At 71.6% G+C, this 14,472-nt stretch overlaps 2 protein-coding genes across 4 annotated transcripts; both read left to right on the top strand.

Moving 5' to 3' along the window:
• The first annotated feature begins 323 nt into the window (after positions 1-323).
• On the top strand, positions 324-5,536 carry OS9 (OS9 endoplasmic reticulum lectin). 3 transcript variants are annotated; one of them, XM_065858963.2, is made up of 15 exons: positions 328-365; positions 411-510; positions 1,330-1,503; positions 1,586-1,649; positions 1,747-1,823; positions 1,896-1,994; positions 2,065-2,266; positions 2,879-3,007; positions 3,095-3,195; positions 3,307-3,334; positions 3,628-3,716; positions 3,815-4,069; positions 4,303-4,594; positions 4,685-4,794; positions 5,119-5,536. In XM_065858963.2, exons 1-15 carry the CDS (start codon positions 343-345, stop codon positions 5,248-5,250), a joined length of 1,875 nt encoding a protein of 624 aa, XP_065715035.1. In that variant the 5' UTR covers positions 328-342; the 3' UTR covers positions 5,251-5,536. The 3 variants fall into 3 exon arrangements, with proteins under 3 accessions (XP_065715034.1, XP_065715033.1, XP_065715035.1); XM_065858962.2 differs by having other exon boundaries at positions 324-510; positions 5,125-5,536; XM_065858961.2 differs by having other exon boundaries at positions 326-510.
• Positions 5,537-5,854: 318 nt separating this feature from the next.
• ITGB7 (integrin subunit beta 7) lies at positions 5,855-14,399 on the top strand. The gene is made up of 15 exons (XM_065858955.2): positions 5,855-5,991; positions 6,063-6,136; positions 6,919-7,114; positions 7,738-7,908; positions 8,088-8,329; positions 9,227-9,385; positions 9,463-9,558; positions 10,102-10,191; positions 10,264-10,404; positions 10,899-11,086; positions 11,538-11,683; positions 12,142-12,364; positions 13,085-13,317; positions 13,758-13,888; positions 13,984-14,399. Exons 1-15 carry the CDS (start codon positions 5,922-5,924, stop codon positions 14,044-14,046), a joined length of 2,223 nt encoding a protein of 740 aa, XP_065715027.2. The 5' UTR covers positions 5,855-5,921; the 3' UTR covers positions 14,047-14,399.
• Positions 14,400-14,472: the final 73 nt, after the last annotated feature.

Raw genomic sequence — 14,472 nt, 5'->3', positions numbered from 1 at the left:
TCCACCAATCAGGCGGCCGGGATCGCCTGCATCCCTCTCGGCCAATGGGGAGGCACCGCCCCTGCGACTTTAAGAGTCCGGCGTTGCGTCATCGAGAGCGGCTGCGCCCCGCCTCCCCATTGGCCGCCACATGAGCTGACTCAGCCCAATCGCCTCACACTCTGGCGCGGCCGCCGCCCTCCCACCGCGGCCTCAAGCCCAGTCGCGTAATCTCCCGGCTTCAACCAATAGAAGGCGAGAGAAGCGTGACGGGTAGTACGGCCTCCCAATCACCATGCGGATCGCGCGCGGGCGGGGCGGGAGCGAGGAGGCGGCGGGCGGAAGCGGCGGCGGGGGGGGAAGATGGCGGCGCGGCGGGGCCCGGGCCCGGGCCCGGTGCTGCTGGCGGTGCTGGCGGTGCTGGGCCCGGGGCGGCCGCTGCGCGGGGCCCGAGCCGCCCTCAACCTGCAGGAGCTCAGCGAGCTCAAGTACGGGCTGGAGATCCTGGCCGAGCCCGTGCTGGCCGGGCAGGTGCGTGCGGCGGGGACGGGCACCGGGCGGTACCGGGGACACCGGGCGGGACCGGGGACACCGGGCCTGCCCGAGACCGGGGCACCAGCGTGGGGGTCGGGGGCACCGGCCGGGGGACCCTTCTGGGGCCGGGGTCGTGTCAGGGTCGGGGACACCGGTCCGGGGATCGGGGACATCGTCCTGGGGACTCTACCGGGGCCGGGACAGCGACCCGAGATCGTCCCGGGGCTTGTGGGGACCGTCCCGGGGCTGGGGCCACGGTCCCGGGGGCCACCGTACCTGGCCGGGCCCTGCCGGGAGCAGGGGACTGGGCCGCGGTGGGGGTCGGTGTCTCGGTGACCTCCCTCCCGCAGCCGGTCCCGGGGTCCCCGCGGTGGCAGTGACACCCAGCACGTGCTGGTGGCCCCGGCGCAGTCCCTGGGGTGGGGGCCGCTCCCCGCTCCCGGACCGGGCAGCGGGGGGGGTGACACCAGCAGCTGCTGCCGTGCGTCCCTGTCACCCCCCAGACTTTGAGCCACCGAGGCGGGGGGACATCCTGGAGCCCCCATCAGCTGCAGGGGGACAGCAGCGGCTCCCCGGGGGGGACAGCAGTGACACGTCTGTGTCACCCCCTCTCCTTGTGCCAAATCCCAGCCCATTGTGGCAGGAACGGGGGAGACGGGCACGGGGCGGATGTGTCCCCCCCCGCCAAAGCAACCCCATGTCCCCCCCAAAGCGACCCCGTGTCCCCCCGCCCCAAAGCGACCCCGTGTCCCCCCCCGCCAAAGCAACCCCATGTCCCCCCCAAGCCTACCCGGTGCCACGTGTCCCCCGTCCCAGCGCCAGGCGGAGGACGTGGTGACCGTGGCCTCCAAGTTCAAGCAGCTCTACGAGTGTCGCCTCCCGCCCGCCGCCGTTCGCCCGCCCGACCCCGAGGAGGACGCGCCGCTCTACAACGGCTCCGGCGTGGCCGAGCTGCTGCGCCCCATGGCGGCCGCCCCTTGTCTGCTCAAGGTCCGGGGTCCCGGGGGGGCCACCCCATCCCTCCCTCCTCACCCAACACACTTGCTTTTTTCCCTTTTCCCCCGTTTTTCAGACCAAGGATTGGTGGACGTACGAGTTCTGCTACGGGAAGCACATCCAGCAGTATCACGTTGAAGGTGCCGGTGGGGACGGTGACATCGGGGAGGGGGCGGGTTGTCCCAGGGGTCGTCCCTGGTGTCATGGTGTCCCCCACCCTGGTGCCTCTCCCCGCAGAGTCGGAGATCAAAGGCGATGTCCTCTTCCTCGGCTACTACCACTCGGCGTTCGACTGGAACGACGAGACGGCCAAGGTTGGGCTGTGGGACGCTGGGGGGTCCCCGGGGGCGTCCCTGCCCCCTCGTCACTGTCCCCGCCGTCCCCAGGCTACCAAGCAGCACCAGCTGAAGCGCTACCACAGCCAGAGCTACGTCAACGGCTCCCGCTGCGACCTCACCGGCCGCGCCAGGGAGGCCGAAGTCCGGGTGAGTGTGACCCCCGCGGCGGCCCCGCTGTCCCCGCCGTGCCGACACCTCACGCGTGTCCCCGGCCCAGTTCCTGTGCGAGGAGGGCGCCGGCGACTACATCGCGCGGGTGGACGAGCCGCAGTCCTGCTCCTACGTGCTGACCGTGCACACCACGCGCATCTGCCACCACCCGTTCCTGCGGCCGCCGGCCCGCGCCGCGCCCCAGCCCATCCGCTGCCAGCCCGCGCTCAGCCCCGCGCAGTACGTGCAGTACGTGCGCGCCCAAGTCTGTGAGTGCCGCGGATCCGGGCACATCTGGGCACCGCCTGGGCTCAGGTCTGGGGCCAGCTTAGCGTTGTGGGACTGGCTTAAGATACCGGGGCCAGTTTGATTATACTGGGGCCAGCTTAACGTTGTGGGACTGGCTTAAGATACCAGGGCCAGTTTAATTATACTGGGGCCAGCTTAACGTTGTGGGACTGGCTTAAGATACCAGGACCAGTTTAAGATAGCAGGGCCAGTTTAATTATACTGGGGCCAGCTTAATGTTGTGGCACTGACTTAAGATATCAAGACCAGTTTAAGATACCGGGGCCAGTTTAATTATACTGGGGCCAGCTTGGTATCCCAGGACCAGTTTTATTATACTGAGGCCAGCTTAATATTCTGGAGCCAGTTTAATCTACTGAGCCCGGTTTTAAATACTGGGGCTGTCTTAATACTCTGGGCCCAGCTTAACATACTGGGGCCAGTTTAATATCTTTACCGACAATCTGCAGGAATCAATAATTACAAATCCACCCCGGAAGGGGCTGGAGAAGCTTTGGGAGCGGCCGAGGGACCTGGGGGGGTCGGGGACCCGGTACGGGGGTGTCACGTGTGTCCCCTCCCCGTCCCCAAAGCCGACACCAAGCGGAAGGTGGAAGAGATCTCGGAGGAGCTCAAGACCTTGGACACCAGGTTGTGGAGCGAGAGGGATGCCCAGGCCCCCCCGCAGCCTGAGGGGGCAGCAGCAGCGGCGCGCGGGGACGGTACGGCCGGTGTCACCTCCTTGTCACCCTCCTGGGGACACCACAGCCCCCATGCCCCCCTCACGCTGTCCCCTCGTCCCCTGCCAGCCACGCCGGGGGACGAGCCAGAGCCCGACAAGGACGCTGCTTTTTGGGAGCGGGTGAGCGAGGTGACCGGCAAGGCCACCAGCCAGTGGGACAGCACCAAGGTGAGTCCCAGCGGCCCCAGGATGACCCTGGGACATCCTCGAGGCCACCAGCGAGGTGGTGACGTTGCAGGAGCAGATTCGGGCTCCATCACCTTGTCCCTGTCCCCGCAGGTGGAGGAACCGTCCCCAAAGGTGGCTGGTGAGTCCCCAGGGGTGCTGGCCAGTCTGTCCCCCCCGCGCCTCGCTGTCCCCGTCCTCTGTCCCTTGTCGCTGTCCCCGTCCTCTGTCCCTTGTCGCTGTCCCTGTCCTCTGTCCCCTGTCGCTGTCCCCGTCCTCCGTCCCTTGTCGCTGTCCCTGTCCTCCGTCCCTTGTCGCTGTCCCTGTCCTCTGTCCCCTGTCGCTGTCCCTGTCCTCCGTCCCTTGTCGCTGTCCCTGTCCTCTGTCCCCTGTCGCTGTCCCTGTCCTCCGTCCCTTGTCGCTGTCCCCCTGTAGATCCGCAGAAGAAAATCCACTTCAAAGTGATCCGCAGCCCTGGGGACCTGCTGCAGTTCATCGAGGAGCTGAAGGAGAGCACCCGGAAGGTGGGGACACCTGGGGTGGGGACAGGCCCCCCGGGCACCTTCCCCCTGCCCGTTTCCCTGTTGTCACCGCGGGACAGTGACAGGAGCCGCCCCTCCAGGCCAAGGAGAAGGCGAGCGAGGAGGAGGAGGCGGCAGCAGCGAAGGTTCCCGCGCCCTCCCCGCTTCCTGAGGACCCCCCAGCGGCAGGAGAAGCCGAGAAGGAGGAGGAGGAGGATGAGGAGGACGATGGGGACCTTCTGGGTGGCTTCGAGAAGGACCTGGAGGCCATTGTCCTGCCCCGCGAGCAGATGGCGCAGCTCAAGGAGGAGGTGAAGACCGAGATGGAGAAGGAGTTTGACAACATCATCAACGAGGTGTGTGTGCCACCGCGCTGGGACCCTGGCCAGGATGGGGACCCCTGGCCGAGCTGGGACCCCCTGGCCAGGATGGGACCCCCTGGCTGAGCTGGGACCCCCCTGGCCAAGCTGGGGACCCCTGGCTGAGCTGGGACCCCCCTGGCCAAGCTGGGACCCCCCTGGCCAAGCTGGGACCCCCCTGGCCGAGCTGGGGACCCCTGACCCCCCTGACCCCTTTTGTCCCCCCAAAGGTGGAGGACGAGCTGGAGACCGAGGGGCTGAAGGGGGAGTTTGACCGTAACCAGGCATCCAAGTCTTTGGCCTCCACCCTCAACCGCCTGATGGACAAGCTGGACGGGGGGGGCTCGCGGGGGGGGGACAAGGAGGAAGAGGAGGGGGCCGGGAGGAAGGCTGAGGGGCGGCTGAGGGTGAGGGTGAGCAGGATCGGGCGCTGGGACCCCCCCAAACGGGACCCTCGCCCGCCGGAGAACGTGGAGAGCGAAGTGCGGGAGCTGCTGGCCAAGGAGGGGCTGCGGGCCGAAGGTACCGGGGGGCGTTTGGGGTGGGGGACACAGACTTTGGGGTCCCTGTCACCCCCCTGTGACCTCCCTGTGTGTGTCCCCCGCCCCCCAGGGAAGATCGAGATCAAGATCGTGACGGCGGGGGGGGGCGACGAGGACGAGGCGCAGTGGCTGTCGGAGGAGGACACCAGGAACCTGAAGGACATTTTCTTCAACATCCTGGTGGGGACAGTGGGGGGGACACTGGGGCACGGGGGGGTCTGGGGCACGGGGGAGGGGACACTGGGACACAGGAGGAGGGGACACTGGGGCGCAGGGGGAGGGGACGCTGGGGCACGGGGGGGTCTGGGGCATGGCGGAGGGGACACTGGGGCACGGGGGGGACGGGGGCAGCCCAGGTGCTGCAGCTGTGCTGGGGGGCGATGTCCCTGGGGAGGGTGGGTGTCCCCAGGGGGTGACGGGCTGTCCCCACCATGACCCGTGTCCCCCCCACCGTGCCCCTCCCACCGTGCCCCTGTCCCCGTGCCCATGTCCCGGTGTCCCCAGCTGCAGGGCACGGAGGAGGCGCAGAAGGAGCGGCGGCGGCAGCAGGCACTGGAGGACAATTACCGCTTCGTCTGGGGGGGGGGCCGCGACGAACCGCCCCCCCCGGCGGACTCCGAGGACCCCGATTTCTGACACCCCCTCCCTGATCCCCCTGCGCTGCTGGGGGCTCCAGACCCCGGGAAGGGTTTGGTGCCCCCTGGGGGAACTTGGACTGTTTTTTTGGGGGGGTGGGATGAGCTGGGGGGGGTGATGTCGGGGATGATGTCGGGGTGAGTGACTGGGGGGGGTCCCGTTGTTGTCACTGGAGCCATTTGCCCCCCCTCCCCGCGGGGGGGTCTCTCTCATAATAAGATGTAATGAAGTTGCTTGGCCTCTGCCACTGTCCCCCCCTTTTTATCAATAAAGTGACGTCAGCCCCGCCCTGAGTCGGGGGGTGAACTTGGGGTGGAACTGGGGGAACTGGGGAGCGTGACGGGAGTGAACGGGGGGGGATTGGGGGGAACTGGGGTGAACCGGGAGGACTGGGGTGAACGGGGGTGAACTGGGGAGCCCTGGGGTGAACAGGGGGGGACTGGGGAGCCCTGAGGCGAACGGGGGTGAACTGGGGAGCCCTGGGGTGAACGGGGGGGACTGGGGAGCCCTGGGGCGAACGGGTGTGGACTGGGGAGCCCTGGGGTGAAAGGGGGGGGACTGGGGAGGCGCCGGGAGCGCGGGGATGACGCCGGTTCCGCACGCCCCGTGTCCCCACCTTGTCCCCCCCGCCCGGGCAGGATGTGGCGCCGCCCCCCCCTGCAGACGGGACCATGGGGCGGCCGGGGGGGCTCCTGCTGCTGCTGCCGCTGCTGCTGGCGGCCCCGGGGGGGGCCGGGACAGGTGAGCGGGGGGGAGGTCACCCGGGGGGTCCCTCTGTCCCCAACCCCCCCTGACCCCCCGGCTGTCCCCAGGGTCCTGCGAGCACCAGGCGACCTGCGAGGCGTGTGTGCGATCGCACCCGCGATGCGCCTGGTGCGAGGACCCGGTGAGAGGGGGCCCCCGACGCCCCCCAAGCCCCCACCCCGACCCCCCACCCCGATCCCTCACCCCGACCCCCCGCGTCCCCCCAGGGCTCTCGGGGCTCAGCTCGGGGGTTCCCCACCCTGTTGGGGGGATCGTGGTGTCCCCGTGTCCCTGGGGGTCGCGGTGTGGAATTGGGGTCCCCCCCTTGGGGGGCACGAGGTGAGGGGGAGGAGTGGGCTACCGGGAGGTCCCCATGTCCCTGGGGGGTCCCCTGAGATTGGGGGGGGTCCCAAGTCCCTGCGGTCCCCCAGCGGTTGGCCACGTGCTGTGGGGTCCCCCCCGGTGTCCCGTGGGGTCTCTGTGTCCTGTGGGGTCCCCAGTGTCCTTGGGGTCCCCGTGGGGTCCCCGTGGGGCTGGTGCAGTTAGGGTGCAACACGGGGAAGGGGCTGGTGTCCCTTGGTGGGGGGCCTGGTGTCCCTTGGGGGTGACCCAGGGTGGCGGTGTGCTGGGGGGGCACAGCGTCCCATGGGGGTCCCGGGTGTTCCATGGGGGTCCCCGTTGTCCCTGTGGTCCCCACGTGCTGCGGGCGGGTCCCCACTGTCCCCCCTGGGCCCCGCTGGTGCCGCCCTTGCGTGACCCCCCCTGCCGCTGCGGTTTGTCACCAGGAAGCAGCAAAACCTCGGTGACAAACAGCCGGGGGGGTGTGGCCCCCCCGCAGCCCCGGCACCCGCCCGGTTCCCACGGGGAGGGGTGCGGGGGGTGCGGGGGCTTTGGGGTGCAGGGACCGACCCCCGTGTCCCGCAGGAGTTCCCGCGGGGGGGGCGGGCAGACGCCCCCCGCTGCGCCCCCCGGGAGGCCCTGGAGCGCGCCGGGTGCCCCCCCCGCGCCGTGGTGCAGCCCCGGGGCAGCGTGCGGGTGCTGCGGGACCGCGCGCCGGGGGGCGGCCCGGGGGGGCCCACCCAGCTCAGCCCCCAGAGCGTGCGGATGTGGCTGCGGCCCGGTGAGGGGGGTGGGGGAGATGGGGGAGATGGGGGACGGGGAGAAGGGTGAGGGTGGGGGGAGCGAGGATGCGGAGAGGGAGGACGGATGGACGGACGGATGGGTCCATGGATGGACGGACGGATGGATCCATGGATGGAGGGATGGACAGATGGACGGACAGATGGATGGAGGGATGGGGAGGGGGAGGGAGAACGGGTGAGAGGAGATGGAGTCGTGGGTGGGAGGGATGGAGAGAGGGCTGGGGATGGACGGGGGGAGATGGAGGGGGGGATGTGGAGATGGATGGGGATGGAGGGAGGAGGAACGAGAGGGGAGACGGAGGTGGATGGAGGGATGGAGCAGGGCGGGTGGGGAGGTGATGGAGCAGGGCGGGTGGGGAGGTGATGGAGCAGGGCGGGTGGGGAGGGGATGGAGAAGGGCGGGTGGGGAGGTGATGGAGCAGGGCGGGTGGGGAGGGGATGGAGCAGGGCGGGTGGGGAGGGATGGAGAAGGGCGGGTGGGGAGGTGATGGAGCAGGGCGGGTGACGGGCCGGGGGGCGGGAGGCGGCTCCGGTGCGGGGAGATGGTGCCGACAGCTGCTGGGGGGGGGAGGTCCCCCCTGACCCCGCACCCCGGGCCCAGGGGAGGAGCGCAGCTTCCCGGTGCGGTTCCGGCGGGCGGCGGCGCCCCCCGTGGATCTCTATTACCTGCTGGACCTCTCCTACTCCATGCGGGACGACCTGGGGACGCTGCGGCGCCTGGCGAGGGACATCCTGGGGACGCTGCGCAACGCCACCCCCTCCGCCCGCATCGGTGGGGACGCGCGGGGGTCCCCTCCCGGGGGGGGCTTGGGGTGCTGGGGACCCCGCACCAGCTGAGAAGTGGCACCCTGTCCACCCCGCGCAATGTCACATCCTTGGTGACACGCGGGGGGTCCCCTCCCGGGGGGGGATTTCGGGGCGCTCCCCCCCAAGCCCCGTGTCCCCCCGCAGGTTTCGGGTCGTTCGTGGACAAGCCGGTGCTGCCGTACGTGAGCACGGCGCCCGCCAAGCTGCGCAGCCCCTGCCCGGAGCGGGGGGAGCCCTGCGACCCCCCCCGCGCCTTCCGCCACCTCCTCGCGCTCACCGGGGACCCCGAGCTGTTCGCCCAGCGCGTGGGGCGCCAGCGCGTGTCCGGGAACCTGGATGCGGCCGAGGGCGGCTTCGACGCCATCGTGCAGGTGGCCCTGTGCCAGGTGAGGGGACACGGGGGACACGGGGGCGGGTGTGACCCCGCAGAGCGAGCGTGCAAACGCGTCTGGGCAGGAGTGTGCGCAAGCGAGACTGTGGGCAAGTGTGCGTGCAAGCAAAGAGGTGTGCAAGTGTGCGTGCATGTAAACGTCCGTGCAGGTGTGCGTGCATGTAAACGTCCGTGCAGGTGTGCGTGCATGTAAACGTCCGTGCAGGTGTGCGTGCAATCCAGAGCATGTTCAAGTGCGTGTGTGCAAGTGCGCGTGCGAGTTTGCACGTGTGCTAGTGTGCAAGTGTGCGTGCAGGCTTGTACGTTGCAAGAGCCCATACAAGCCCGTACAACCACAATCACATGCACCCTCGGTCCCCGTTTTCCTGTGTCCCCGTGTCCCCCCGTGTCCCCCCATGCTGTGTCCCCATGTCCCCCCGTGCTGTGTCCCCGTGTCCCCCCGTGTCCCCCGGTCCTGTGTCCCCGTGTCCCGCCGTGTCCCCCCGGTCCTGTGTCCCCGTGTCCCCCGTGTCCCCCTGTGCTGTGTCCCCATGTCCCCCCGTGTCCCCCCGGCCCTGTGTTCCCATGTCCCCCCGTGTCCCCTGGTCCTGTGTCCCCGTGTCCCCCCGTGTCCCCCCGGTCCTGTGTCCCCGTGTCCCCCCGTGTCCCCCCGTGCTGTGTCCCCATGTCCCCCCGTGTCCCCCCGGTCCTGTGTCCCCATGTCCCCCCGTGTCCCCCGGTCCTGTGTCCCCGTGTCCCCCCGTGTCCCCCTGGTCCTGTGTCCCCGTGTCCCCCCGTGTCCCCCCGTGCTGTGTCCCCATGTCCCCCCGTGTCCCCCCGGTCCTGTGTCCCCATGTCCCCCCGTGTCCCCCGGTCCTGTGTCCCCGTGTCCCCCCGTGTCCCCGTGTCCCAGGAGCAGATCGGCTGGGGCCCGGCCGCCCGCCTGCTGCTCTTCGCCTCGGACGACGCGTTCCACTCGGCGGGGGACGGCAAACTGGGCGGCATCGTCACCCCCTGCGACAGCCGCTGCCACCTCGACACCAGCGGCGTCTACGCCGACAGCCACCTCTATGTGCGGCGGGGGCGGGGGCCTGGGGGGGCTCTGGGGGGGGTTCTGGGTGGGGTCCCAGCACCCACCCCCGTTGGCAGGATTACCCCTCGGTGGGACACGTGGCCCAGGTGCTCTCGGCCGCCAACATCCAGCCCATCTTCGCCGTCACCGGGCCCAACGTCCCCATCTACCAGGTGGGGGGGGCCCTGGGGTGCGGGGGTCCCTGGGGGGTCCCTGGGGGTGCCGGGGTCCCTGGGGGTGCGGGGGTCCCTGAGGGTGCAGGGGTCCCTGGGGGTGTGGGGGGGGTCCCTGGGGGTGCAGGGGTCCCTGGGGGTGCAGGGGTCCCTGGGGGTGTGGGGGGGTCCCTGGCGGCGCGGGGGTCCCTGGGGGTTGCGGGGGTCCCTGGGGACGTGGGGGAGTCCCTGGGGGTGCAGGGGTCCCTGGGGGTGTGGGGGGGTCCCTGGGGGCGCGAGGGTCCCTGGGGGTTGCGGGGGTCCCTGGGGGTGCGAGGGGGTCCCTGGGGGTTGCGGGGGTCCCTGGGGGTTGTGGGGGTCCCTGGGGGTGTGGGGGGATCCCTGGGGGTGTAGAGGGTCCCTGGGGGGGGCGGGAGGGGTCTCTGGGGGTGTGGGGGGGTCCCTGGGGGGTGCAGGGTCCCTGGGGCGGGCGGGAGGGGTCTCTGGGGTGCGGGGTTCCCTGGGGGGTGCAGGGTCCCCGGCCGCCCTGACCGTGCCCCCCAGGAGCTGAGCCGCCTGATCCCGCGGTCCGTGGTGCGGGAGCTGCGGGACGACTCCAGCAACGTGGTGCAGCTCATTGCCGACGCCTACAGCGTAACGTGGGGGGGGCGGGGCGGGGGGCCCCCGGGGGGCACGGGGGTGCTGACACCCGTGGGTGCCCCCCAGAGCCTGTTGTCCACGGTGGAGCTGCAGCACTCGCCGCTGCCCCCCGGGATCAGCCTCAGCCTCCAGGCGCACTGCGGGGGCCCCCCCGGGCCCCCCCGGCCCCACGGCGCCTCCTGCACCGGCGTCCGCGTCAACCAGGAGGTGGGGGGCCATGGGGGGTGGGGACATCAGGAGGAGCATGGGGGGACATACATAGGGGAGTATGGGGCGGAGATTGGGGACACATGGGGGGGTGCATTGGGGGGACGCAGACAGAACACGGGGGGACTTCGGGGGTCATGGGGGTGGGGTGGGGGGCATGGAGGGACATAAGGGACATGGGGAGGACATGGTGGGGGACATGGGGGGACACTGGGGACATAAGGGACATTGGGGGGTCATGGTGGGGGGACATGGGCGTGGGGGGACATGTGGGGCATAGGGAGGGTCATGGCAGGGACATTGGGGACATTGAGGGGCACTTGAGGGGGACGTTATGGGGACATAAGGTGTATGGGAGGACACTGGGGGTCATAAGGTACACGGGGAGGGCATGGGGGGACATCGTGGGGACATCGGGGACACGGGGGTCCGTGGTGGGGGGCGGGGACACGGGGGCGCCGCGCTGGTGTCCCCACGGCGCGGTGTCCCCCCAGGTGACGTTCACGGTGCGGGTGCGCGCGGGCGCGTGCCTGGAGTCCCCGCGGCGCGTGACCCTGCGCGCGCTGGGCGTCCCCGAGGAGCTGGCGCTGGAGCTGGGGACGCTGTGCGCGTGCCCGTGCGCCCAGAGCCCCCCCCGCAGCGCGCGGTGCCACGGGGGCGCGCTGCTCTGCGGGCTCTGCAGGTGCGGGGGGTCCGCGGGGTGAGATGGAGGCAATGGGGCGGGCTGGGGGGGCAGTTGGGGGGTCTATGGGGCATGGAGGGACTGTGGGGCGGGGGGGGCCAGGGGGGCATGGGGGGACTGTGGGGCGGGGGGGGCCAGGGGGACACCGGGGTCCCGTGAGACACAGGGGGGTCTGTGGGGTCAGTTGGGGACACCGGGGTCCCGTGGGGCACAGGGGGGTCTGTGGGGTCAGTTGGGGACACCGGGGTCCCGTGGGGCACAGGGGGGTCTGTGGGGTCAGTTGGGGACACCGGGGTCCCGTGGGGCACAGGGGGGTCTGTGGGGTCAGTTGGGGACACCGGGGTCCCGTGGGGCACAGGGGGGTCTGTGGGGTCAGCTGGGGACACCGGGGTCCCGTGGGGCACACGGGGTCGGGGGGGGTGGGGGGGGTCTGACCGCCGCTGCCCCCCAGGTGTCCGAGGGGGCGCCGGGGCCGCCGCTGCGAGTGCGCGGAGGAGGAGGAGGGGCCGGGGGGCGCCGGGGGGGGCTGCCCCCCCAACAGCACCAGCGCCCCCTGCAGCGGCGCCTGCGAGCGCCACCAGGGGCTGCCCTGCGGAGGTGGGGACAGGGGACACGGGGGGACACGGGGGGACACGGGGGAGACACGGGGGGACACGGAGGGGACACGGGGGAGACACGGGGGGACGGGGGAACACGGGGGGGACACGGGGGAGACACGGGGGGACACGGAGGGGACACGGGGGAGACACGGGGGGACACGGGGGGACGGGGGAACACGGGGGGCCGGGGGAGAGGTGGGGGGAACATGGCCCTGCCCGTCCTTGGGGTTCCCGTCCTTGCGGGGGGGTTGTCCCCGTGGGTCACATCCCCTGGGGTCCCGTCCCCACTGGGTGTCCTTGACCCGGTGGGTCCTGTCCCCGCTGTGTGTGGCTCGGGGGGGTCCCTGCCCTATCAGACGTCCCTGTCCCCCTGGCCCGGGGGGTCCCGTCCCCGCCGCGGTCCCGTCCCTGTCCCAGGGTCCCCGCGGGGTCCGTGTGACAGCGGCGCGCCCCCAGGCCCGGCGCGCGGCGAGTGCGTGTGCGGGAGGTGCCGCTGCCGCGCGGGGTTCGGGGGCAGCGGCTGCGGGTGCCCCCTGGGCGGGGGGCGCTGCCTGCGCGGGGGGCGCGAGTGCAGCGGCCACGGGAGCTGCGAGTGCGGGACCTGCCGCTGCCACCCCGGCTACGAGGGACCCTTCTGCGCGCGCTGTCCCTCCTGTCACCCGCCCTGCCGGCGCCTCCGGTGAGGGACGGGGACCGGGTGGGGTGGGGGGGGGGTGGGGATGGGGTGGGGACAGGGGTGGGGTGGGGTGGGGACAGGGGTGGGGACCGGGTGGGGACAGAGGTGGGGACAGAGGTGGGGTGGGGTGGGGACCGGGTGGGGACAGGGGTGGGGTCAGGGGTGGGGACCGGGTGGGGTGGGGTGGGGACAGGGGTGGGGACCGGGTGGGGACAGAGGTGGGGACAGAGGTGGGGTGGGGTGGGGACCGGGTGGGGACAGAGGTGGGGTCAGGGGTGGGGACCGGGTGGGGACAGGGGTGGGGTCAGGGGTGGGGACCGGGTGGGGACAGGGGTGGGGTGGAGTGGGAATGCAGACAGGAATGGGATGGTGACAGGGACAGGGGTGGGGTGGGAACAGGCATGGGATGGGATGGGATGGGATGGGATGGGATGGGATGGGATGGGATGGGATGGGATGGGGACAGGGATGGGATGGGGACAGGGATGGGACGGTTCCAGGGGACACGGCTTTGGAGGGGACAAGGCGGCCAGGGGGGTAAATGGCCAACGGCTGGGGGCGCAGGGACCGTGAGAGGTGATGGACCCTGCGGGGGGGGTGACCGAGGTGACGGACCCTGCCGGGGGGGTGACCGAGGTGACGGACCCTGCGGGGCTGTGACCGAGGTGACGGACCCTGCGGGGGGGGTGACCGAGGTGACGGACCCTGCGCTGGGGTCCCCAGGGACTGCGCCGACTGCGGGGCCTTCGGGCGGGGGCCGCTGCGGGGGAACTGCAGCCGGGCCTGTCCCCGCGTCACCGCGCGGGGGGTCCCCGCGCCCCCCCCGGACCCCCGGGGCTGGTGCCGCCAGGAGACCCCGGACGGACGGGTCCTCCTCTTCCTCATCGAGGGGGGGGGCCGGGGGGACGAGTGGGACGAGGAGCGGGAGGTGACACTGCTGGTCTGGGCTGAGGAGGGTGAGTGGGGGGGACCCCCTGGGGACACCCGTGTCCCCCCAGGGATGACGTGTCCCCAGGGAGCCCCTGCCGGGCGGGGCCCTGCACCCCAAGGGACCCTGTTGGGGGGGTCCCGTGTCCACATGGGTGGCCGGGGGGGGGAGGGATCTCAGGTCCCCAAAACCCGGTGGGTGGGGGGTCCTTGCCCCCATGGGTCCCCATGAGTGGCCGTGAGGGGGAGGTCTCGGGATTCCATGGGTCCCCGTGGGGGGGTCCTGTGTCCCCGTGGGTAGCTGGGGGGGTCCTGTGTCCCCGTGGGTGGCTGGGGGGGTTCCGGGTCCCCATGGGTGCCTGGGTGGGTCCCGTGTCCCCATGGGTGGCTGGGGGGTCCGGGTCCCCGTGGGTGGCTGGGGGGTCCCCGTGGGGGTTCCGGTGCTCCCCCAGCCCCGGTCTCTCCGCAGGGGCCGCGGCGGTGTCCCCGGCGCTGGTGGCCGCGCTGGTGGCCGCGCCGGTGGCGCTGGGGCTGGTGGCGCTGGCGCTGGCGCGGGCGGCGCTGGAGCTGCGGGACCGGCGCGAGTGCCGGCGGGAGCAGGTGACCGGGCGGGGACCCCGGGCTGGGACCCTCGGGCGCAGATCCCGGGCTGGGACCCCCGGGCCGGGCTGTGACGTCCCCCGTGTCCCCCGCAGAACAACCCGCTCTTCAGAAGTGCCACCAGCACCACTGCCAACCCCGGGTACTGTGCCGACTGAGGGGACACTGGGGACACCTGGTGCCGGTTCAACCCAGCGGGTCCCAGTTCAACCCAGCGGGTCCCAGTTCAACCCAGCCGGTTCCAGTTCAGCTCCAACTGGTCCCAGTTGGTCCCAGTTCAGGCTGGCGGTCCTGGTCCAGCTCTGATCCCAGCCCAGCCTCACCCGGTTCCAGTTCAGCTCCAGCTGGTCCCAGTTCAGCCCAGTTGGTCCCAGTTCGGCCCGGTCGGTCCTGGTCCAGCTCCGTCTCATCCCAGCCCGGCCTCACCTGGTTCCGGTTCGGCCCCAGTTCACCCCACCCCCAGCCCCCCTTCTTGTGCTGGAAAAGCCCCAATAAAAGGAGCCGCGGTGTCCCCAGCGTGTGACAGCGCCACCTCCCCCTGCCGGGGGTCGGGGGGGTCCGGACCCGTCCCCCCAACGAAACCA

Source organism: Patagioenas fasciata, chromosome 28 (assembly GCF_037038585.1).
Source record: "Patagioenas fasciata isolate bPatFas1 chromosome 28, bPatFas1.hap1, whole genome shotgun sequence".
Lineage (NCBI taxonomy): Eukaryota > Metazoa > Chordata > Aves > Columbiformes > Columbidae > Patagioenas > Patagioenas fasciata.
The sequence above is the reverse complement of the archived record's forward strand: the minus strand, read 5'-3'. Positions and strand labels throughout refer to the sequence as shown.

Excerpts from the sequence above, each read along its gene's own strand:
- ITGB7 (XM_065858955.2), top strand. The coding sequence starts at position 5,922 with ATGGGGCGGCCGGGGGGGCTCCTGCTGCTGCTGCCGCTGCTGCTGGCG. Across the intron at positions 7,115-7,737 it reads GCGGATGTGGCTGCGGCCCG|GGGAGGAGCGCAGCTTCCCG; the intron begins GTGAGGGGGGTG and ends CCCCGGGCCCAG. Across the intron at positions 11,087-11,537 it reads CTGCTCTGCGGGCTCTGCAG|GTGTCCGAGGGGGCGCCGGG; the intron begins GTGCGGGGGGTC and ends GCTGCCCCCCAG.
- OS9 (XM_065858961.2), top strand. The coding sequence starts at position 343 with ATGGCGGCGCGGCGGGGCCCGGGCCCGGGCCCGGTGCTGCTGGCGGTG. Across the intron at positions 1,650-1,746 it reads CCAGCAGTATCACGTTGAAG|AGTCGGAGATCAAAGGCGAT; the intron begins GTGCCGGTGGGG and ends CTCTCCCCGCAG. Across the intron at positions 2,267-2,878 it reads GTACGTGCGCGCCCAAGTCT|CCGACACCAAGCGGAAGGTG; the intron begins GTGAGTGCCGCG and ends CCGTCCCCAAAG.